We start from the raw sequence: 23,411 nt of genomic DNA on the forward strand, positions 1-23,411 counted from the left end.
CTTTCTCTCAAATAAATAAATAAAATCTTAAAAAAAAAAAATCATCGGGAACCTAGCAGTTAAAAATGCCAGTTGAACCACCCACCTGATCTCACTCACTCCTGAAACAAAGTAAATATCAAATAAGAGAATTTTTTTTTTTAAGGAATACATGCACAAAGACAGGGAAACCGGGAGAAAAAAAAGAGCAACTATAAGATGTGGAAGCTGGAAATTAGATGGGCAGGTGACAACCTATCTGATAGACCCGAGGAAAGAATATGGTTCAATCACAAGGAAAACCAGCACCCTAGTCTACACAGGTCACTGGCAAAAGGTGTGGGAATTGGAAGCCATGGCTGTCTCTGGAAGAGCAAGTGAAGTGAGAAGGGCCTCAAATAAAGAGGATTGGATGAAAGCTGTTTTGTGTAGGACTACCAGATCTCCTCCCCAAATTGGTTCGTCCCATCCCCAACTTGGCAAAAGACTGAAGAGTTTTTCGGGGGTTTTTTTCCAAAAGAATAAAGAATCTCTGGACTACGGGATACAAGGCAAGTTCAAAGCTGGGATGAATCACACTGAAAACATAGTGAGAAGTGAACATGAACACACAGGATTTGAGACCTCAGCTCACATGTACCACTTGGTTCTCCAGAATGGTGCCAGGCTCTTTCCACCCAGGCTGGACAGTAGCAGAGGCTGGGGAGTCTGACCGGATAAAAGAGATGGGAAGCCGTTAAAAGTTTCTGGGTGAAACAGTCCAGCCAAATCATGTACCACGTAACCCACAGTCAACAAACTCCACTCCAGTCTGCTTTTGGGGCCCCACTCTTAAATGTGAGCAGACAGCTGAGATTCCAGATATCTGAGGAAAGACTTTGGCATGAAAAGTAGAGATGAAAACAAACACGTGGTGATTGGGGGTGGGGGGCGTGGTGTGTGGAGGGACCAAGGAGTCTGCATGAAGAAGAAAACCTCAAGGGAAGCTACATACCCATGAAACAAGAACAGGATGCTACCTTTTATAGAAAGGAACATTGAGAGAACACAAAAGAGCTTTAGAAATTAAAATACAATAGCAGAAATTTAAAATCCATAGGAAGACTGGAAGGTAAGACCGAAGAAATCTTCTAAAAAGTAGAGCAAAAATAGAATGAGATAGAAAGTGAAAGAGAAAAATAAAACAAAATAGAGCACCAGGCCAGGAAATCTATCAGAGTAATAAAAGTTCCAGAGAGAGCAGAGGAAACAGAGGAGAAGGAGCATCATGTAAAATAATTTCAGAAAAATTTCCCAGAACAGATGGAGGAGAGTTTTTAGGTTGAAAGGGCTCTCAGCGAGCACAATGCATGAAAGTCAGCTCACACCAAGACATACCCATGGTGCAACTTCAAACATGGAGCCGTCCGAGATCCTGAAAGCTTTCAGAGAGAAAAACCAGGTCACACAAAAATTCCTGGGACTCAGAATAGCTCAAAAGTAACACTGGAAACCTGGAAGACAATGGAGTCATGCCTTCAAATTTTTAAGGAAAATCACTTCAGACCTAGAATTCTATATCCAGCAAAACTACCTTTAATCAACTGTAGGGTAGAGCAACGATATTTTGAGACAGGCACAGTTTCAAAAGTTTCTTTCCTTTGTGGTCTCCTTTTCTTGGGCAGCTGCTGGTGTTCTACTGAAACAGCTGGTAGGAGAGGAAGACGTGGTATTTAGGAAAGAGGAGCAAGGTAAGGAGGGCATCTCAGGGTGCCTGTAGGGCAGAGAGAGCGACCAGCTCACGTGCCCGGGCCAGGCAGCGCCCAAAAGTGGAACCGGGCAGGGAGCCGACCAGCTGCCTGGACCCTGGGAGGGGAGGCTCAGATAACTGGCAGAGCATGAGGTGGAATCTGTGAGAAGTTTGTAGAAAGTGAGCAAGCATAAAAATGACAATTATTAACTCTAGGAAAAACAAACCCCCAAAAATGTGCTGGAAAGGAAAAGTAAACGGAGTCAGCTGCGTGCCTCTGGCCCGAGGAGTGTTTACAAAGTAAAAGTAATGCAAACACTGAAGGTGGCTTTCCCAGAGATGGGGAGATGGTGCTGTCTGTGAGGATGGGGAGCGGGGAGGGGGGCACACGTGCGGTGTCAGGGCTGTGGAAGGGAAGGAAGCTAAATCCCTGGCCTCCAGAGAGATAAGTGAGTAAATAATGCCTAAACCAAAAATACCTTGCTGCTTTTTGATAACCAAGAAATTAGCTGAACACATTGAAATGGCTCCCTTTTGGGGAGTGAGATATGGGATTAGGGCCCTGTGGAATGTTCTTTTAGAGCAAAACCTTGCACTGTGTTGGACTGTTAAACTGGTGTTTGTATATAACTTGAATAAAAGCTTAACAGTTAAAAACGATAAAAAGGTGGGCACTTAAAGTCAGCCTTTAAGGTCCAGTTTGAATATAAAATTCCTTTGTTGGAGGAATAGTGAAGAGATAGGGGTCCAAGGGGAGGGAGGTTGATGACCTGTTTCTTGATTGCAGTGCTGATTAGTTGAGTGTGTGACCTTTTTTTTCCCCCCATCAGTGCAAAAAGATGGTTTTATTAAAGCATAGGGACAGGACCCATGGGCAGAAAGAGCTCGAGTGTGTTTCTTTGGTGAAAATTCATCAAGCTGCACACATGATTTGTGCACCTTTCCACATGTATTTTCTAGTTAGATAAAATGTTTACTTAAAAAATAATAACAGGCCACATCCCATTTCAGCAGCTTTGGGGTACAGATAGTGCATTTCACAGTAGTACCCCAGAGCATAAGAATTCAAGCCCCCAGTGGCCCAGTTGGTGGGAGTCTGTTCTTTTTTGGGTTCCCTTCCCTCCCAAGATTTTTGAGCATGCCCTAGGACCACCTCCACGTTCTGCAGGTCAGCTCTGGGTGGCATTGCTGGTCCCCACAGCCGTGCTCTCCCTGGCAGGGTGAGGTCTTGCAATTTTTCAAGGGCTCTCCCCATGCTGCTGCTTCCATGCTCACCTTTACAGTTCCCTGAATTGTCAACCCCAGTCCAGCGGCACAGCTTGATAGCAGAGTGGTTGGCAGGATGGGGCGCTCACAGAACGGACACCCTTCTTCTTGAGCTATCCCCATCTTCCTCACCAGTGACTCTCTTCACCGTGTTTTTACAGTTGATCAGTGGGTAACAAATATTAACAACCTTAAAATTTTGTTGAAAAGTGCCTGTCTGGGGAATATGGCTTCAATCACTGCCACCAGCTATGTACCCAGCCAAGTCCCACCCTGAAATCCCGAAGTCCAGCAAACACCAGAGGAATGAGAATGCAGGAATGAAAGCTTCCAATTGGAAACAAAAATCTGTATCTGAAGTCTCTGTTCCATGCTCACAAGGAGGACCACAAGGTCTCCCCCCCGCCCCCCAGGTATCCCTGCCACCCATCTCTTGTAGTAAAACCCAGCCTCCACCTCCTCCTCCCCTTCGTCGTCATCAGCACTGTAAACTGGGCAGAAATGCAACACTGCCTTTGGTGCAGAACATCTTTTCTGTAATTATGCAGAACACTTTTATTTCCCTTCTCCTGAACTTTCCAGTGTTAGGTTTTAACTTTCCTCGTGCGTGATCAGAAGATCCGTTCCAGTATTTTAACCAAATCCAAAGAGCAGCATCCCCTTCGCAACTGTCACTTCTACCTTTGGACTCTGGAAATTGCCACCAGTCTCTATCCTCAGAAAACTCTAGGCCCCAGCAGGTGATATCTCTGTGCACACACAGTGTCCAGGGGACAGTAGGTGGAAAGGTGGGGGAGAATGGAATTGCACGGATGGTAGGATTAAGGCCCCACGGGAGAAACTCTTCTCTGGCCTCCATACCAAGAATGCCTCTCCTTTCCCTGAACAGTGAGGTTGTGTTTGCAGTAAGGGCACCAGGACTCTTGTATCGGGCCCCTTTCCCTCTTCACATCACCAGTTAGGAAGCTCAGAGCCAGGCCGTGGCACCTGGTAAGGAAGTGGGACCTTCCATGTTTGCCTGAGCCCTAACTCACCTCACACCTGTGGGTGTGCTCCCTCATTCTTGGATTTCCTTTGTCTCATTTTCCTTACTTTAAATATATTTTACTCTGTTGTGCTCATTTTTGTAAATCTTAAGTATCTTTTCAAGACCTGAATACTATTTTAAAATTTTTTAAAAATGCGGTAAGATTACAACTACATAATAGAACTGTGGATACCCAGAGCGCCTGGGTGGTCTTCAGTCAGTTAAGTGTCTGCCTTCGGTTCAGGTCATGATCCCAGGGTCCTGGGATCGAGTCCCACGTTGGGCTCCCTGCTCAGCGAGGAGCCTGCTTCTCATTCTTCCTCTCCCTCTGCCCCCCTCCCCCTGCTCATGTTCTTTCTATCTCAAATAAATAAAATAAAAAATTTAAAAAAAAAGAAAGAACGAACTGTGGATAAGCAGTGGAAAGTAACTTGTGAGAAAAGATTATTGCATTGGGGTGATGGGATTATGAGTAATTTATTTTCCCTTAAAAATATACATTAATATTTTGAAGTATGATAAATAATATTTTTATTAATTTTTTTCTGATTATAAAAATATGTTCATCTTAGAAAATGTAGAAAAGAAAAACACAAAGATGAAGATACTATTCATCATCTACATCTCGAGTAGATATCAGTGTTATCTTTTTGGTATATTTCTTTCTGTGCTTTTTTTTAGATGCATATGCATGTGTATCTGTTAACTGTATATTTTCCAAATTTAACTTTCTTTATAGTTTTTTGTACACTTGTTTTCAGGTAGCAGCACATGCTGGACATTTTCCCTTGTTCAGGATTTTCCTACACCATCATTTTATTTTATTTTTTTTAAAGATTTTACTTATTTATTTGAGAGAGAGAGAGAGAGTGAAGGGAGTGGGGAAGGACAGAGGCAGAAGCAGACTCCCTGTTGAGCAAGGAGCCCGACACAAGACTCGATCCCAGGACCCTGAGATCATGACCTGAGCCGAAGGTAGATGCTTAACGGACGGAGCCACCCAGGCACCCCTGCACCATCATTTTAAATCACATTAAGTCGTATTGTCCTCATTTAACCATGCACCCTATTTATCTAGCAGATCCCCCCTTGTTGGACACTTAGGTGGTTCACTCTTAGTCATTCCTTTCTGGGTTTATGTAGATGGCCAAACAAGCCATCTTTATCAAAATGTGTTTCTCCTACAGAACTGGTTTTTTTTTTTTTCCCTTTCTCATTGCAGTGGTGTCGGGTTCATCATCCAGCTCCAAGTATGACCCTGAGATCCTGAAAGCTGAAATTGCCACCGCGAAATCCCGGGTAGGGCCCCTTTGCGTGTCCTGTGGAAGGGGTCACGGCAGCAGCCACGGGCCCCTCCCCGCCCACCAGCCCAGAGCAGGTGCTTCCACCAGGCAGTGGCGGCCAGTGCCGACTGCCAGGATCCCGAATAATAGCGGGGGTGGCAGTTGTCATAGCAATTGTGATGGCAACCGCCGCTGCCATTTCACGGCATCCCCGGCGCAGTGCTCACTGCTTTCTGTCTCGAGTTCTCGAAGCAAGCCCGTGAAGCAGCTGTTGTCAGTGTCTGGACTTTAAAGACGAGCACACACGAGCTGAGGGGAGCTGAGGAACTTGCCCAGGGTCACAAGGACTCAGGCTGCCTCCACAGTGCTTCACGTAGTGCGCTGTCTTCCTAGCTGTTGCTTGTTCTCCATCGTCTTATTTAACTACGTCACAATAATTACTTCCTGACTTCTTGGGAATAAATAGGATCCCCATTGTCCTGATGTGGAACTAAGGCACAGCAGTTAAGGGACTTGCTTGAGGTAAAGCCAGTATTTTGAACACTGGTTCAGTTACACTTCAAGCAGGTTCTCCAAAGTCAGATGCCTGCAAGAAAATGTAAAAGGGGGCAGTGGGCTCGGGGTGAAGCAGGAGGGAGTGGTGGGAAGTGAGCAACCTGGAGAGCTGTGCCCTGTCTAAAGGGGTCGTTGAATTTTAGCCCTCCCCTCTTGGGGCCATGCTGGAATGAGGGCTCAGTGTCAGCAGATCTTCTAATTTTAGAAAACAGCTATACTTAGGCTTATTATAGGAAATCTCTCAATATTTCATTATTAGCAATGAACTTTTTTGATTTAATAACTGCAAGCCAAACAAAGCATTCCTGCAGGTCAAATCTGGCTCCATGAGCCGTGTCTTGCCTCTCGCCTCCATGCACCGCACTCCCATACCCATTGCCTGCTTTAGGTAATGCACAGCCCTGCAAATGACCATGTTTCTCTTCTGTCTGAATAGGGAAGGGAGGCTCAGAGAGGCAAGGTGGCTTGAGAGAGGTCACCCAGCGAGGCAGTGGGAAGGCGAAGCTCTATCTCAGGGCCGCTAGCACCTGTCCACTTCCTGTTTCCCTCAAGTGAGGGCTGACCCAGGATGACCTGCAGGACAGCTGGGCTGGGATGCTGACTGCACGAGCAGCTGCAGAGACCAAGGCAACATCAGTGAGGGGAAGGTGTTAGGACCATGTGGCCAAGGGATATCGACCTGAGTCATTATGTAGGGGCTGTGGGGGGCTCTGGGTTCCCCTTAGAGGAGAAGGCAGCCCGTGGTTCCATCAATCACTGATCTAGCCCCTTCTGTGGTCTTCTGCCATCCAGGTCAACAAGCTCAAGAGAGAGATGGTTCACCTCCAGCAAGAGCTGCAGTTCAAAGAGCGTGGCTTTCAGACCCTGAAGAAGTAAGTCCACTCTGTCGTGCAGAGCGTGGGGGTGTCCCGTGCTCCCCTTCCTACCCCTGTGTCTGTGTCTCTCATGTAAGGCCGCTCTAATCATTCAATTCCAGTTCTAGTCCACTGGTATTTACTGAAAATACTGTCACCCAAGGTTGAGGTGTAGAAAGAGACAAGGGGAATCATTTCATTCTGTTTTTCTGAAGATTTTATTTATTTCAGAGAGTGCGCAAGCATGAGCAGGGGGAGGGGCAGAGGGAGAAGCAGACTACCTGCTTAGGGAGCATGATGCGGGGGCCTGATCCCAGGACCCTGAGCCCAGGACCTGGGGATCATGACCTGAGCCGAAGGCAGGCACTTAACCAGCTGAGCCACCCAGGCACCCCAAGGGAAATCCCTTCAAACCAGAGTTCTCATTGTCCTCTGAATTCCTGAAGCCATTAAAGTCTGTCCCGTTCTGTTGAGTTTTACCAGCCAGTCACAGAAACAAGTACTGCTGGGCATTTCTGGGCACCTGTCTCATCTCCTCCAGGAGATCCAGTAGGATCTGGTGCACACGCAAACAAAACAAACTCTTCTTTCCCCTGGCCCCTAAAGATGAGCAGCCAGTGTGCCCCACTGAAGGAACAAGGCTCTCTTCCACGACACACAGATCACCAGACGAGCATGCACGGCACCATGCTCTATTGTTTTTTTGGAGCAGGTGTGTTGATTGCTATTATCATTATACTAGCTAAGATTCGCTGAGCAGTTTCTCTGCCGGGAAGCACTTTCATTGTTTCTGCCTGGGTGACCTCATTTGATCCTCATCACTACTCTATAAGGAATGTTCTCTTAGCTAACTCCACTTTATAGGTGAGGAAACCAAGTCACATAGTAAGTGCTCAGTAAGCATTAGCTTATCGGTATGAATAGTCACACATGCAACGAACACTTACGCATTGAGTCACGTTCAGTGTATTTGAGGGACTCAGTGTCCAGTCATTGCAGAGGTGTCTGGAGCCCTCTTGGAAGCCCCAGGGAGAGCAGCCAGTCGATTCCTCTGTTCTAAGGGACATCTCCCTTAGATTCCCAGGGAGGCCACATCTCTACAGACAGCTGCTTCTCTAGTCACTTGCCTTTTCTCTCTCTCTCTCTCTGCCTATACCTTTTCCTCAGCCTCTGAACCTCAAATCCACCCCGACCACTCTGTGGCCACAGCTCCGAGCCTTGGGATGTCTGTCTCCAGGCTCTGTTAATCGAGGGAACTGTGACCACTCTCAGGGGTTGCTTGGTTCTTGCTCACATCTTCCCATCCTCCAAGCCCCCACTGCCTAGGGAGGAGCTACCATGAACCCCCCACCACACAAGGTTTAAGAAAGTATAGATTGTGTATAATGCTTTTCTGTATTATAAATTGTTATAAAATAGGGTTTTATGTGTGTGTGCTTATACAGATGCATACGTTATTATATATGTATATATCCATATGCCTGTGACAGTCAAGAGCAGGAATATGAGTTTAGAAAAGTCCTATTTGTGATCTATAAAGCAAATAACCTCATGAGCCCTCCAGATTCTGAACACATAGTTTAAAGGTTACTCACTCCCACGTCATCTTACCGCAGGGGCCCTCCCCTCCTCCCCCTTCCTGCAATCCTCAGGAGCTTCTGGTTAGAACATTTCCCATTATTCTCTGAGCCACCACAAACCTGTTTTACCACTTTGTCGCCCTGTAGCAGCATTGAAAATTCTTGTTCCTTGGTAAGCTGACGCTGAAACCCCAAAGACAAGCCTCCTTTTTTTTCCTCCTCCCTCCACCCAACCGATGTTTGATATCAGGCCCAGATAAGACTCATGGCAGCGCTGACCGCCCACACTCCCTACCCGAAGCCAGCTCCATGTTCAGTGCAGAGGAAGGCATCTGCTTTCATGCACACCTTGGCATAGAGGGTTAGGAATGTAGCCTCAAGGGGCAGATGGCCTGGGTTCAAATCCCAGCTCCCTGGGACCTTGCAAAAATGACTTAACCCCTGTGAGCTTTGGTTTCTTTATCTGAAAAATAAGTGATTGTGAAGATGAAACTGAAGCGTGTGACAGGGCCTGGCAGTGAGTGTAAGGGTTGGCGAGGGATGTGAGGGGGTGACCTCTAGCTAGTTGCTGGCTTAGATTTGGGGAGGAACTCAGATGAACTCTGTTTGCCCCAGGCTAACGGTTATGCTGCATAAGCATTTTGCATCAGTCACCTCAATTCACTGGCTCTCCCCCTTTAAGAGAAGTTTTTGTTCTGCCCCACTTTACAGATGAGGGCACTGACGAGGTTGAAAGTAGACTGTAGGCCCCCCTAGCCAGTAAGCGGCAGAGTGGGATTAGAACCCAAGACTTTGGGTTTTGCCGCTTCCTTCCTGGCTTCATCCTTAATAACCTTCTTCTCATACCCAGAAAACATACCCTCTTTCCTTGTCCCCTGGGATCTTTTCCAGAGGCTAGTGGTGGGAGATGATCTCATCACTTCTACCTCTCAGCCTCCTCCCTTAGCAGAGCATGGGAGAAGGTGAAACTCGTCCATCTGTCATGACCATGTTCATGGTCAGCAACCCCAGTTTTAAAAAAAAAGGAAAGGTTGATGAGAATTGAAGGATACCTCTTCGGAGACTGAAAAGAAAAATCACGATGAAAGCTCGGGACTTGGGTCCATCAGCTGCCTCGAGCCCTTGTAAATAGGAAAGAATTGAGACTTGGCATGTCATCCCTGTGGGTGGAGGGCCATGCGGCATCTTTCCGCATGTCCCCAGAGCCGCCCTGCCCAGGTGAGAGTTGTCCGGGCAAGACCGAGAGGAATTGGCTCCTGTCAGAGCCTTTGCCCTTCTTCTCTGTGGCTGTGCTGTGGCTAGCGGCTGTGTGAATCTCTGGACAGCTGCGTGATTTGGAAATTCTAAAACACAGGCAGCGCACTACACCCTCCTCTCCCCTGCAGCCACACAATTTTTCTTTCCCTTAAAAAAAAAAAAAAAAAAAAGATTCATTCAGTGAGCACATAATGGTGACCCTTTGTTCCCCTCCCCTCACCCCCCAATCCCAAGAGTGTTCCCTCTTGGAGCTCCTCTCTGGAGCCAAATTCCAGAGCCTGGGTTGCTAAGGCCCCTGAGGGAAATCAGGTAGAGGCTGTCTGAGGAGCCCAGGGCCCAGCAGACAGACCGCGTCTGTCTCATCCTGCTGAGGATTCAAAGCCATCCTGTTGGCAGAGGACAGCAGGGCACAGCCCCCTCCCCAGAGCCCCCAGCCCCACTCAAGCAAATGGCATCTCTCCTACACTCCTCCCCCCACCTTGGGGCAGGGCCATCTCCGGTCCTGGGGGTCCTGCCTCTCCACGGAGCATCTCAGGCAGGACTCTGCTACCAGAAAGCTCCCTTTAGACTAATTTTTCAAACTAAATCTGAGACCAGTCTTAGCCAACCTGGCAGGCTTGCTCGGGCCCAAGTCCTCGAAAGGAACAGACAGGCTATTTTTAGTGGGGAGACATAAATGGGGCTTTGTTTTCTCTCCACGGAGGCTGAACTAACGGACAGGCAGGGGGAGGGCCGTGCTGAGACCCGGGTTCTCTCCCTCTCCTGCTCGGAGGCACAGACAGACCCGGATGAAAACCTGCTCCCGCCATCCGTGATTCCCCACTCAGGTTATTTTTAGCCCAGGACAGTTTGGCCTCTAGCAGGAAACCAGAGAGGAATGCCTGTGAGTGGTTTCTCATCCCGAAATAATGGGTTTGTGGTGTTCCCTCAGACTGTAAGACTTCCTTTTCTCCACTGGGGACTGAGACCTCAGGCCTAGCCTTTGGGGAAAATGTGAAGCAGTTAAAATTTATCTCTTTCCTCCGAAGCTTCTCCACACCACAGCCTCCTTCGCCAGAGGGCCCAGACCTCCACCATCTCTGATTTGGTCTGATCTTCAGAAAGTGACATCGAGACCCTTAATTATTTTTTTAACTCTTTTCTGCCACCAAAATGAACATGTATGGGGGGCCTAGATAAGCTTGATTTGGTCCCATACATCCTAGTCCACCACCTGACTATCCATCCTTTATCCATTTGACATTCCTAACAGCTTCGTGAACATGGGCTGGGCAGGTGACATTATCCAGGTGTTTTTAGAGGAGCAAGCCAAGCCTCCAAGCATTGAGGGCCGTGCCCAAGGTCATGCTACTGAGTAGCAGGGCTGGGAGATTTTCATCATTCGCAACTTTCTTTCATTATGCCTGTTGACTCCACAAATGCTTATTAAAAAGTCCGTGGGTTTCAGCTGGGGATGATCTTGCTCCTCTCCCCCAAGGAGCATTAGGCAAAATATGGAGGCATTTTTGGTTGTCACAACTTGGGGTCAGGATGCTGCTAGCATCTAGTGGGCAGAGCCCAGGGATGCTTCTAAACATCCAGCAATGCACAGGACAGCCCCCCACCACGAAGAATCATCCTCCTCAAATGTCAAGATAGTGAGGTTGAGAGACCCCGAGTTAAAGGAATGTTCTATGCCAGATACTGAGCGGATTCAGTCGCACCCGTGTCCCAAGCCTGCCAGAGACCAGTCAAGGACACTGCTGTACGTAGTACTAAGTAGAACCCAACGTAATGGTTGTAGGTCACAGCTGTGCACAGTGTTACGGGAACACCTAGCCCGGCCTGGAGGACACAGGGAGGTAATCAGGGAAAGCTTCCTGTAAGAGCTGATGCTTAGAGGACCCTTGACTTCCAGGGTGGTGTCGATTCTGCAGCCCCACACCGTGAGACATTTCACTGGAACCTGCTGTGCCTTATCCCACAGGCCGGACCTGGGGAGGGAGGCTGTGCAGGACAGAGAGGAATCTTCTTACGGGACTGATGTCTGTCGTCTGCTTTTCCCCAGGAGAGACTCCATCCCTCACCCTATCTTTGTCTGACCTTCTCCATTGACTGTTTCCTAGAATCGATAAGAAAATGTCTGATGCTCAGGGCAGCTACAAACTGGATGAAGCTCAGGCTGTCTTGAGAGAAACGAAAGCCATCAAGAAGGCCATCACTTGTGGAGAAAAAGAAAAGCAAGATCTCATTAAGGTACGAGAGTTCCAGTGACGGGGATCCCACGTTGATTTCTCCCGAGCACCTTTCTGTGCCCGGACTCAGGCTGCTTCTGCACGCTACGCAGTCACTGAGGTCCCATCGCTGGTTTTCTGGGGCTTTCAGTCTCATTTTATGGAGTAGGGAGAGGAGGTTCAGAAGCATTAGGTGGCTTGCCTAAGGTCACGTCGCTGGCAGAGTTGTTCCAGGAGCCCTCTGCTCCAGTCCAAAGGTCATGTCCTTGCCACTCTTTCTAGCCACCTGGCTTCCTTCTCAAAGAACCGGATAGGGAGGCGGTTCCGACACCGATAGCCCCGACATCAGAACGGAACATCTTCATAAGTATTTCATCCCATGTTCTCCGTCTGTGCTGAGGACCGAGCAGATGAGAGTTGATGTGACTTCACGTGCCAGGCACTTTGCATGCATCATGCCTCACTTATCTCTTACACCAGGCCTAGTTCATCCCCTTCCTGCAGATAATGACAGTACAGCTCAGAATCAGTGGTGGGGCCAGGATTCGAACCCATGAACACGGACTCAGAAGCCTAGTCTTTTAATCCGTAGACACTCCACCTCCCCTCACAGGAACTACCCTGACCTCAGAGATACTGGATTTGTTTGTGTTCCCATTGGCAGATGAGGATTCAGGCTCAGAGGGGCTGTAACTGATTTGGTGAAGGGAGCTTTACGCTCTATGACAAAGAGAATGATCTCGAAGCTCTTGCCCAGGGCAGCAGCCCAGTGAAAACATTCAGGCCCTGGTGGACAGGGAGCCGTGTTCCTATTGTGATTAGCATTTAAGAGCACTGAGTCTTAAGTCAGACAGACCAGGACCAAATCCTGCTCTGTCATTTGCCAGCTTTTCCATGCAACAACTCCCTTATGAATAAAATGGGGACAATACTAGGATTATCAGTCCCAGGTCTGATGTCAGGATTCAGTAAGCTGATGGTAAAGCTGACAGGTACTGAGTATTGGCTGTACTAGCACCTTGCCCTGGTCATCTCATTAAATCAGTATGGTAGTCCTATGAGATAGGACCTATGGTTATTCCTATTTTTCAGGAGAGGAAACTGAGGCACAGAGCGCTTAATCAACTAGCTCAGGTCACACAGCTAGGGAGTAGCAGTGCCAGGATTCCAAGGTAGGCAGTGTGGCTCCAGAGCTGGGGCCCATAGCAGTCTCTCCCAAGTAAAAGACCCAGCCTGGTGCCCGGCACCGAGCAACTGCCCACTTGCTGCTAGCTTTTTACTTACGTTACCGGAGTGAGCATGGCTTCCTACTGAATGACGCAAGGTGGAGAGGGAAGCACGCGGAGGGCGGCAGAGCAGAGCTCCCTCCTGGGCAGTTATGTTGCTAACCCTGCCCCCTCCCCTCTTTAGAGCCTCGCCATGCTGAAGGATGGCTTCCGCACGGAAAGAGGGTCCCACTCTGACCTGTGGTCCAGCGGCAGCTCTCTGGAGAGTTCAGGTTTCCCACTGCCGAAACAGTACCTGGACGTGAGCTCCCAGACGGACATCTCGGGAAGTGTGAGTAGGCTGTGCATCCAGGAGACGGCTGTAGAGGGCAGTCCCTTCTTGTTTCTCACCTGCGGAGTTGACCGGTGTCTCTCTGGGCCTGGCTGCTAACTCAGCCTCCTGGAGCTCCGTTCTCTTGCAGACCGCTTGGCCCCAGGATGATGATGTGGAGGAAAAGCCAGCGCTGACTCCAAGGTCCTGAGTGTTGCCTGGCCATGTGCTTGCATCTCTAGATGCTGCACAGAAAGCAGGTCTGAAGGACCAGGGTCTCTCTTGGGTTCCCTTCTTACAGATTTGTAACACCATTCTGCTTTTCTTTCACCAGCTATAAATCAGGTGATATTTTCCCCTCTGTTCATCCTGAAACGTTACATGTGGCTTTCAGACAGCTCTCTTCAAAAGCTCAGGCTGGTCACTGTAGTGAATAGTGTGAGTGCCATCCGGATTTACTCCATGGAAGTTTTAGAGCAGGACTGACCCATGGCCGTCTGGCTCATTTGGAGAACTTTTGTTTTCCTAGAACAGGTGACATTGAGCAGACCCACCTCCCAGCCTCCGTGGCTAAATGCTATTCCTCTCTGTTTCCTATAGCTGTGTCCCCACTTGTGAAGAGACGTTCTATCCATGTCTGCTTGGGTGAGCCCTGGAGCTTCTTGCCGCTCTTGACAGAATGATGCGGCCAATAGGCTGTCCCCTCCTTCTCCATGCCACCCAAGTGTCCATCTATAAGCCACCGTAGGCCTCCCTGCCGGTTCTAGGACCCTCTTCTCAATCACTCAGTGTTTCAGTCCCGGCTGCCGCCTCCCTGAGTTTTCAGTGGAGCCCCTCCCCAGCTCTCCCAGGATGCCTTTCTTGTATATTGGCTGCCCCTGTTTCCTCCTGACCAGCTGTCCTCCATGCTGCTGGAGCTTGAATGGGCTCCAAGCCCTTCGGGGCTGCAAGATGATATTCTGGGCGCTCCGCTTCTCTTCTGGAAGTGATGGATGTCTGAGTTTGGGGGTCTTCCCACAGCCTGCAGGAAGGAAAGTGTCTTTGCCTGACTAGCTTCCCTGCGATCACACAGCCAACTCAGTAATTGGGGGCTATTCTTAGCTACTTCCCACGCAAGCTGTCAAGTCTCTCATGAGCTCTTGAAATCCAACTCCGCACCGGCCACAATGGCCCTATAATTCCCGACTTTGTTCTTTCCCCCAGTTTGGCACGAGCAGCAACAATCAGTTGGCAGAGAAGGTCAGATTGCGCCTTCGATATGAAGAGGCTAAGAGAAGGTAATTAGGGGCTGGGGGCGGGATGGTTCCAGTTACGGCAACTACCATTGCACAGTGTCTGCTCCTTGCCTGACTTCTCATACACCTCCTTCTCTTTAGTCCTCCAAGATTATGAAGATGAGGATTATGGTATTTATATTTTAACCCTCTCTGAAGCTCAGAGAGGAAATCACTGAGCCAGGGACGCTTAACTAGGTAAAAAGTGGCACTGTGCTTTGAACCCAGATCTCTGAAACCTCAGAGCCTCGTTCTCTTTCCACTTACTCGGCTCGGTTTCTATATAATCAGGGTTTTCCAATGATCCTGTAAGTAGCCTGGTTTGAAGGAGCACAACTGAGGTTTTTAGCAATAAGGCGAAACAGACCCTGGACACTGAACACTTCAGTGTCTCCTGCCCAATGGGGAGCCAGCTGTGCTTACAAACCATGTAGACCCCAGTGACTTTAGACGTTCTGTGGCTTCACGGGCTCCTAAGCAGTTGGGTTCCACCACCACAAATAAAGTTAAAACAGTAAGCAAAGCTGTTATTTTTAGAGCATCTGTTATGCACCAGGTATTGTATTAAAGCATTTGTATGTGTATCGTCTCATTGAATTTTAAAAACAACCTTATAGCGTAGTTTGTGTTATCTCCATGTTAGAGAAGAGAAAGGTAAGATCTAAGATGTTTTATGACTTTTCAAGATGATGGAGTAGGATTTTGAACTCTGAACAGTCTAGCTCCAAGTCTGTGATCTCCTTATGCACGAAGCCAGCCTTCCTGGGAAAGAATCCACAGAGTGTGCTGGTGAATGAAGCCAGGCATATTGCATCCACATGCTGCCTGGCCCATGGACATTCTAAGCCAGGCCACATAGAGTGTGGCAGTGCCCGGCTCTGCCCCTCTGCCAACTGTGTGTGAGCCGCAGAACCCTTTGCAGCAGTGACGGAAATCCTACAGAAACTAGAAGAAGCAGCAAAGGAAATTTGTTGGCTTATTGAATTCCAAAGTCCTAGGATAAACCAACTTCAGGCACAGCTGGATCCAGGAATTCAAATCATGTTACATAGACTCAGTTTTTCTCTTCTGTACCCTGCTTGCCTTTGTATTGACAGACTTTCCTATCAAAATGTAAAGGTGACCCCCAGCAATTCTAGAGTTATATACTATCAGGTTAGCAACCCCAGCAGAAGGAGGACCTGCCTTTCCCAACAGATTTAACGGATTTTGAGTTTGAGGCTCCCTGGGTTTTCCTGGTGACCGATCATGTTGCAGAGTTGGAGGAATTAGAATTCTCTGAAGGTCCAGGCATGGGTCATGTGCCTAACTCTGGGAAGGGGGTTGAGATTAGCTTGTGGGACCCCAGTGACTTAAGTATGGTAGGAGTGATTTCCCAAAGAAAATGTGGAGTATTATTAACAGGAGGAGGAGAAATTGGATCCTGGGTCAGGTAGAGAAAACACTCTGTGCATTATTTCAGCTCCCCCTAGAGGCCCAGCAAAACAGCAGGACTTCTGCATTTGGACAGCCACTTGTCCCCTCTGAAGGGGACCACTCTGAACCCTGGATCCATTCCAGCCTGCAGTAATGCCTATCTTAGAGGATCAGTTCTGGAGAGACCCAAGGACTGAAATCTCCCCTCTGGGCTTGAGCCATTAAACTTCTCATCTCAGAGCTTCTTGGCTCATCTGCCATTACCCAGCTTCACGCCTCCCTTTTCACCCAGAGGTAGTTTAAGTGTCAAGGAGAGAGCAGCCCGCTGAATGGAAAGCAGAGGCTGCAGGGCTTGAAGAAGGGAGGGCAGGTGGCTGTAATGAAAAGTCTGCTTGCTAAGTTTTGTCATGTGTGCATTTCTGCAGAGCGAGTCCAGTGCTTTTCATCAGATCCACCAAAAGGTGGGTGGCCTGAAGGTCAAGGAGCACTGGGAAAGCTCCACTAGAAAGTACATCTAAGCCTTAAGCATCGATCACCCCTTCAGTGTACTGCGCCTAGTAGAGCCCCTGCCAGATCTGTCCAGATCACTCCATCCTCAGAGTGGCGGAAGCTACAAAGTTGTCCCAGATTACTCTCTTTGTGAATGTGGCATATAAATTAATCGACTCCAGGAATCCCTCTGATGCAGGTGGCTGGGGACTGAGCAAACCTAGATGTGTTTGCGTGGAATTTTCATGACACGCTGTGGAGATGTTGTCCCCAGCGGTGTTTCTGTAAATGAAGGGTCGGGCCACCTGTCTGCAGGTAAGATCGGACTGGGAGTGCAGAGGCCTGGGCACTCCACAAGTGCTGGCCGTGTTTATGACGCGCAGGCTTAGGTGATCCATCTCCTCTGTGGACATCTGTCCAGCAACCTCACTGCCAGGTCTTAATCCACACTGTAGGGATTGGGTGGGGCAAGGATGTGATGCTGAAAGTCTTTGCAAAAGCTAAATCCTAAAGGATCACATCATGATTGCTTTGAGATATTTGTAGCAGTCATCTTAGTTATATTGTGGATCTTATTTTGGTCCAAAGATAATTATACTTTATATCTGTGCAGCAGGCGCTTGGCAATGTATAAAGAGCTCTTGATGGTAAGTTTTCATTCGGGTCTCATAACCCACCTTGCAGGTTCCATTATTGACCCCACCTTACAGGTGAGGAGACTGTGTCTCAAAGAGGTTAAAGGATGGAGCTCCCAACTCCTTCCTTTTAACATTTAATAAGTGCCTGTAGTGTACCAGGCCCTGTGCTAGAAGCTCACGATCCCAGAATGGTCTAAGAATGGTGCCTTCTGTCGAGAAGGCCAGAGCCAAGACTCTCCGGCTCAAGGCCTCTGACCCTAGTCTCTAGACTGGGAATACGCAGTTAGCAACTGCAGTATTTGCCGTCATTGTAGTGGGCCCCCGATGGCCATTGGTTGAGCACCTGTTAGTGCCAGTTCCTCTGAATACGTTATTGCTCATTTTCAGAGTTCACCCGACGTTCTATACCTAATAAGTGGTTGAACCAGGTAATAAAACGGTAGCAGCAGAAGCATTCGTTTGAGTACCTGCTACGTGACAAAGACCGTGCTTTGAGAGCTCATGGAATATGTCTAAAGCCTTCCACCACAACCCCATGACAAAGAAGCTTTTGTTATTCCCTTCAGAGACATGAAGCGACTTGCCCAAGGTCCCATAGCTGGCGGTAGGAGGTTATTGCCTGGTGATGAACCCAGCTCTCTGTTCTACCAGCCTTCGTGTCCCTCAGGGCAAGGACATTGCCTTGTTTATGTCTCTTCCCCACCCCTGCAGAGCCTACTCGTTGTTGGCACAGAGTAGGCACCCCATGTGTTGGTTAGATAAAAATAGGTTCCTTGAGACGACATGCTGGTCCGGTGAAGACAGTCACCACCAGAGATGGCTCTGAGGCTGTCATGGCTCCTCGTACATAACCTTAGAAACACAGTCTGTGACCCTGCTCCCGCTGTGCCCCTCTCCGCCCACAGGATCGCCAACCTGAAGATCCAGCTGGCCAAGCTTGACAGTGAGGCCTGGCCTGGAGTGCTGGACTCGGAAAGGGACCGGCTGATCCTCATCAACGAGAAGGAGGAGCTGCTGAAGGAGATGCGCTTCATCAGCCCCCGAAAGTGGACCCAGGGGGAGGTGGAACAGCTGGAGATGGCCCGGAAGCGGCTGGAGAAGGATCTGCAGGCAGCTCGGGACACGCAGAGCAAGGCCCTGACGGAGAGGTGGGGCTGGGCTGGGGCCAGGAGGGCGCGTGGGGCCCTACCCTCGCTGCCAGTCTGTGCTGCAGCCCAGGCAGGGGAAGGGGCAAGGGGGACCACCTGGGGCACCTGGGCTCCGCCCTAAGAACACTCAGTCTAAAGATCCCACAACTCTCCCAAGTTGCAAATTGAGGGAAATGATTCACCATCCAGAATACCAGCTCCCTGGGAGTTTGCGCAGGGAATCCCAGTACCAAAATGTCTGCTCGGGTGCAGGTTTTCAGAAATTATCTTCTGACTAAAGTAAACCACATAACCGTATGTAATGTAGACCAGTCATTTGCCAACTTTGTGGCAGTGAGTCCCGTGATACAGAAGTTTCACGAAACAGTGCATACTCTTTCTGTGTGTGGTAGCCCTCTGATAGTGTCTCTCTTACATTGCGTTTCTTCTCATGATGGTCATGACCCACTAATGTCACCTCAGGCTGAGGGGTTGCAGTTTGCACTTTGCAGAATACTGGTTTAGATGGGGGGTGCAGGTAAACTTGCCTACACCCCAGCGGAAGCAGGCCAGAAGTCCTAGGTGCCTGGGCGTATGCTCTCTGCGTCACCTCGTGATGGGTCCTAAGATACCTTCAGGGAGCCTTCTGAGCTCTACAGCACCCAACTCTCAATCGTACCCTAGGACCCGAATAAGCCCCACTTGCACATGGTGGGGTGCCAGATGGATCAAGGTGAGCAGGCTCTGCCTGGCCCCTTGTAAGCAAGCACATCAGAGTCCAGTGCTCATGGCTGCGAGCATCCTATGGAAGAGAGGAGAAAGCCAACCCAGCGGTCTTTTGTCTATGTCTACAGCCGTTTGCTTCTGGTCCCGTGTTTGTCTGTCTGTGTTCATCCCCCGGACTCTGTTGTTCTCTCTCTAGGTCTCTTTCTCTCCCATTTCTTCTGTTCCTCTCTCCGATCTCTCCCTTTCTCTCTCTCTCTCTCTCTCTCTCTCTCTCTCAGACTGGGAGTATCATGCTCCTCATCATCACACATCAGCCTCTCCACTCCAGGGGCCTTTGAGAAGGACAGGAATGGACACATCCAGAAAGGGCACCACAGGCCTGCCAGACCTCAGTCATACATCAATCACCATCAGACATCCCAACACCCCAGGTCCTACCCCCTGCTTCCACCCTCCCCTTCTGTGGGCCCCCACCACCACTTCTGAGAGCTGCTGAGCACTCACACGGGGGGGCTGGTTGGAGCATGGACTCCCTGGCCTCTCCCCAGGGACCAGTTCCCCAGCCCTGAGATGCAGCCCAAGCTCTTGCATTTTGAGCCAGCGCCCCAGGTACTGAGCTACAGCTTGTGGGGATTCCAGCTCCACCTTCTGGAGCCTCTCCCTACTTCTATGCTTGATGCGTTTGTAGCTTCCCAGCATGTGCCAGGCATCACACACAAATGCCAGATGGCCTGGCAAGCTGGAGCCCCTGGGAGGAGGCCTCGGCACCTGTGTGTTGCTGCAGGTGGTTACACCCCCACGCTCAGGAAGGTGAGGCCACCCGATTCCCAGTCCCCTTGACATCCTGGCGGGGCTCTGGTGGGGCCTGCGTTTTCTCCCAGAACACGTCTCTGTGACTTTTCTCCCAAAGAAGGGGGGGCAAATGAAGGTAGAAATGGTGAGCCCCAGCTGCTTCTTGGCCCCACAACCCCACAGCCTTCCAGGCCTCTGCTCTTAAGGAGAGTCAGGAGATTCCACAGTCCCTCTCCATTCTGTTGAGTCAAGGATTTTGTGCACCACAGGCTCCATCTGCCGGCCTGCTGCCTGCTCCGCCAGCCCCAGGCGGGGACTCTGAAAGAAGAGCGCCAGGGATTGAACTGGCCAAGACCCATGCCGAGCCCCTCACCACCTTGCTGAGTCGTGTAGAGCAAGTTCTGGTCTTCATTGCAGAGCTTGTGTTGGAGGTCTGGGTGTGTTGGTGGAGGTTTGGCATGGTTGGGTTTTTCCATGAGAATGAACTCTTTCTCCCAGTCCTCGCCTGGATTGGGTCAGTCTGTCCCTCCCTAGCAAGATGGCATAAGGGCATATGAGCCCCACAGTGGAACACATTTGTCTGCGGGAGATAGAACAGGCAGGTCTTTCAGCAGAGTGAACGAATTTTGCCTCCCTCCACTGGGGAAAAAGTGGTCCATGCAGCCAATACTGAGCACAGCCGTGTGGTGGGCACTGTGCCGAGTGCCGGAGAGCAGGACATACCACTGCAGCAGCTCGTAACCTTCGTGTGCCCGAAATCACCTGTGAGCCCTCCGATGCAGATGCATGGGCCCTGCCCCGACTTTCTGATTCAGTTGATCAAAGGAGGACCCAAGAAGGAGCATTTAATAAGCATGCCTCCCTTTCCATTGCAGGAGGTCTGCAGACCACACGCTGAGAACCTTAAATGTAGTGGCTCCCTGAGGGCAGCCCACATTCTGAGTTAGTGAGGGCACAAGCCCCTTCCCTGTCAGATCCTGGGACCTTCGAGGGGGCTCACTCCAGCAGTTAGAGGGGGCCATTCCAGGCCCACCCCAAGCTGCCCTCCATGTGGGATTTCAGGAGAGGCGGGGGAGGGGGACTGAGAGGTGGGTCTGGATCCAGCAGATTCTCCTAAAAGCAAGGATTTTGCTTCCAGGGAGGTCATGACTGACATGGGCTTTGGTATCAGCTATCAGCCATGCCTCTGTGCAGATCTTTGCTCCCACATTCCAGGACACTCCACCACACTCACCTGCCTCTTCTCTGGGCTCTCTGGTCCCACTCTCTTGGGCTTCTTTGCCTACTATTGCCAATCCATTCAACCATGGAGTGCTGTATGTACTCAGAGCTTAGTGCTGGGCCCTCCCTTTTTTTCCCCATTATATTTTACCCTACGGTGGTACATTCGTTTGTTAGGGCTGCCAAACCAAAGTACCACAAAATAGGTGACTTCAATAGCAGAAATGTGTTCTCTCACAGTTCTGGAGCCTGAAGTCCAAGACCAAAGTGTTGCTAGAATTGTTTCTTTGGAAGTTTCTCTCCTTCACTTGACGATCGCCGTCCGCACATGAACGTCTGCTATGTCTTCACTTGGTCTGCTCTATGTGCAGGGTGTGTGTCCTAATCTCCTCTTATAAGAACACGGGTCATGTTGGATTAGGGCCCATCCATATGACCTCATTTTAACCTTAATTCCTTAAAGGCCTTTTCTTCAAATACAGTCCCATTTTGAGGTACTGGGTTATTAAGACTTCAGCATAGGAATTCTGGGGTAGGGGGACACAGTCTAATCCATAGCAGATGGTCCTCTCTTTCGTGTGGTGATCCATGTGATGGGGGTTCCCCACCTTGGCAATAGCCCACCTGTTCAGCGTTCAGGCCCACACATCCATAAGAGAACTCCTCTTCCCCTGGGTTGCTCCGCCCCTCGCCTTCCCATCTCTGCAGAAGCCATCTCCGATCTGTTCAGTTGCTAGTGGCAGGTACCTCACAGTCTTCCTCTTAACTCCCTCAGCCTTGCCCCTCATCCAGCCCATGACCTTTCTCTGTCCTCTCCAGTGTCACCCTGGTCCATGCCATCTCAATCACACCATCGTAGCCACCCCAACCTCTTGTCCCTGCCTCACATCCACAACCTACCCCTTTTCCTCACGGCAGCCATTGGTGACCTTAAAATGAAAGTGGCCCCCGCTCTGATTCCCTGCTTGGAATGTTCTTTTCCCTGCACTTCTCCTGGCCAACTCCTGTCCATCCTTCATATCAGCTTAAATGTCTCTACTAGTTAGGGCAGGCCACCTGCCGCCCAAATCTCCATGGTTTAACACAGTAGAAGCTTGTTTCTTGCCTACATAGCATCCACTCGAGTATGCCTGGCTGACAGGCAGCCTTCCGTGTGTTGGATCATTCAGGGACCCAGGCTCTTCCTGTCTGTGGCACCTCCCCTCTTAGAGCTCTCTAGGCGACTGTGGGGAAGATCCACCGACTTAACCCGCTTCGGCCTGATGTGCCTTCTTCGCTCACATCCTATTGGCCAGAACCCTGTCCCATGCCCCGCCTGCCCAGCTGCACGGGAATCTGTGAAAGGGTCCGGCTGTGGGCTCAGGGAGCCGAGGAGAGCATAGATCCTCAAAACAGACTCAGCCACACAGTCACTTGCTCAGGAGGCCCACCTGCCAGTCTAAATTGGGTCTCTCCTGAGTTCTTTTCTACCATTCTGTACTTTTTCCTCATAAACCCTGACACACGATGTGTTAGATATTAGAGATTCGAGTATTCTCTTAATATTTGTCCTCTCCCCCACTCCGCAGCAGAATGTAAGTGCCATAGGAGCAGAAACTAGTTCTGTTTCGCTCACATCTTTATCCCTAGTGCCAACAGCAGGTTCTGGTTATGAGATAGGCACTCAGCAAATATTGGCGGGTTGGCTAGGGGCCAGTGGATGGGAAGGAAGATGGGAGGGGGGGGAGGGATGATTGGGTAGAATTCTAATTCTGCCACGAATTCTCTAGCTTGAAGTAAATTAACTCTAAGAGCCTCAATTTCCCGTATGTAAAGTGGTAGAAACCATTTTAGCTGTGCAGGGCTATTGTGCAGATGAATTAAGGCTGGGTGACACATTTCCTAGCACAGCACCTGGTATGTTGTAGGCGATGAATATAGCCGTTACTATAGGATCGTACGTGGAGGCCCTGTCTCCCCAAACGTCGTGGTAAAACGCTTCCGGAAAATTCCTGTGTCTGTGACTGTGGGTCTGTGTGTACATCTCCACAAGTACCTGCCTATGATTCCTCGTTCAGATGGACGGAGGCTGGATCTCCTGGGGCTCGCCACTCATGCCCTCTGTCCCTGCAGGTTAAAATTGAACAGTAAGAGGAACCAACTGGTGAGAGAACTGGAGGAAGCTACCCGACAAGTAGCGGCTCTGCACTCCCAGCTGAAAAGGTGAGTGGTGCGGGCTGCCTGGGCGTCTGCCTTCGGCTCAGGTCATGGTCCCAGGGTCCTGGGATCGAGCTCTGCATCGGGCTCCCTGCTCTGCGGGAAGCCTGCTTCTCCCTCTGCCTGCTCTGCCTGCTTGTGCTAGCGCACTCTCTCTCTCTCTGACAATTAAATAAATAAAATCTTAAGAAAAAAAAACAGGTGAGTGGTGGGCAGCAAGTGTGGCCGCGGGGCTGGGCTCTGCCCTTCCCGT

At 49.8% G+C, this 23,411-nt stretch overlaps 1 protein-coding gene across 7 annotated transcripts in view; it reads left to right on the top strand.

Annotated features, from left to right (window-relative positions):
• WWC1 (WW and C2 domain containing 1) overlaps positions 1-23,411 on the top strand; it is a 146,859-nt gene that overhangs the window by 84,982 nt on the left and 38,466 nt on the right. For all 7 annotated transcript variants that reach the window (XM_078066840.1, XM_036106733.2, XM_036106736.2 and 4 more), the window contains 7 exons: positions 5,224-5,300; positions 6,632-6,711; positions 11,636-11,765; positions 13,154-13,300; positions 14,483-14,556; positions 18,002-18,244; positions 23,075-23,164. In XM_078066840.1, coding sequence (XP_077922966.1) covers positions 5,224-5,300; positions 6,632-6,711; positions 11,636-11,765; positions 13,154-13,300; positions 14,483-14,556; positions 18,002-18,244; positions 23,075-23,164 — 841 coding nt within the window. The remainder of the gene's footprint in view (positions 1-5,223; positions 5,301-6,631; positions 6,712-11,635; positions 11,766-13,153; positions 13,301-14,482; positions 14,557-18,001; positions 18,245-23,074; positions 23,165-23,411) is intronic.

This window comes from Halichoerus grypus, chromosome 2, assembly GCF_964656455.1.
Source record: "Halichoerus grypus chromosome 2, mHalGry1.hap1.1, whole genome shotgun sequence".
Classification (NCBI taxonomy): Eukaryota; Metazoa; Chordata; class Mammalia; order Carnivora; family Phocidae; genus Halichoerus; species Halichoerus grypus.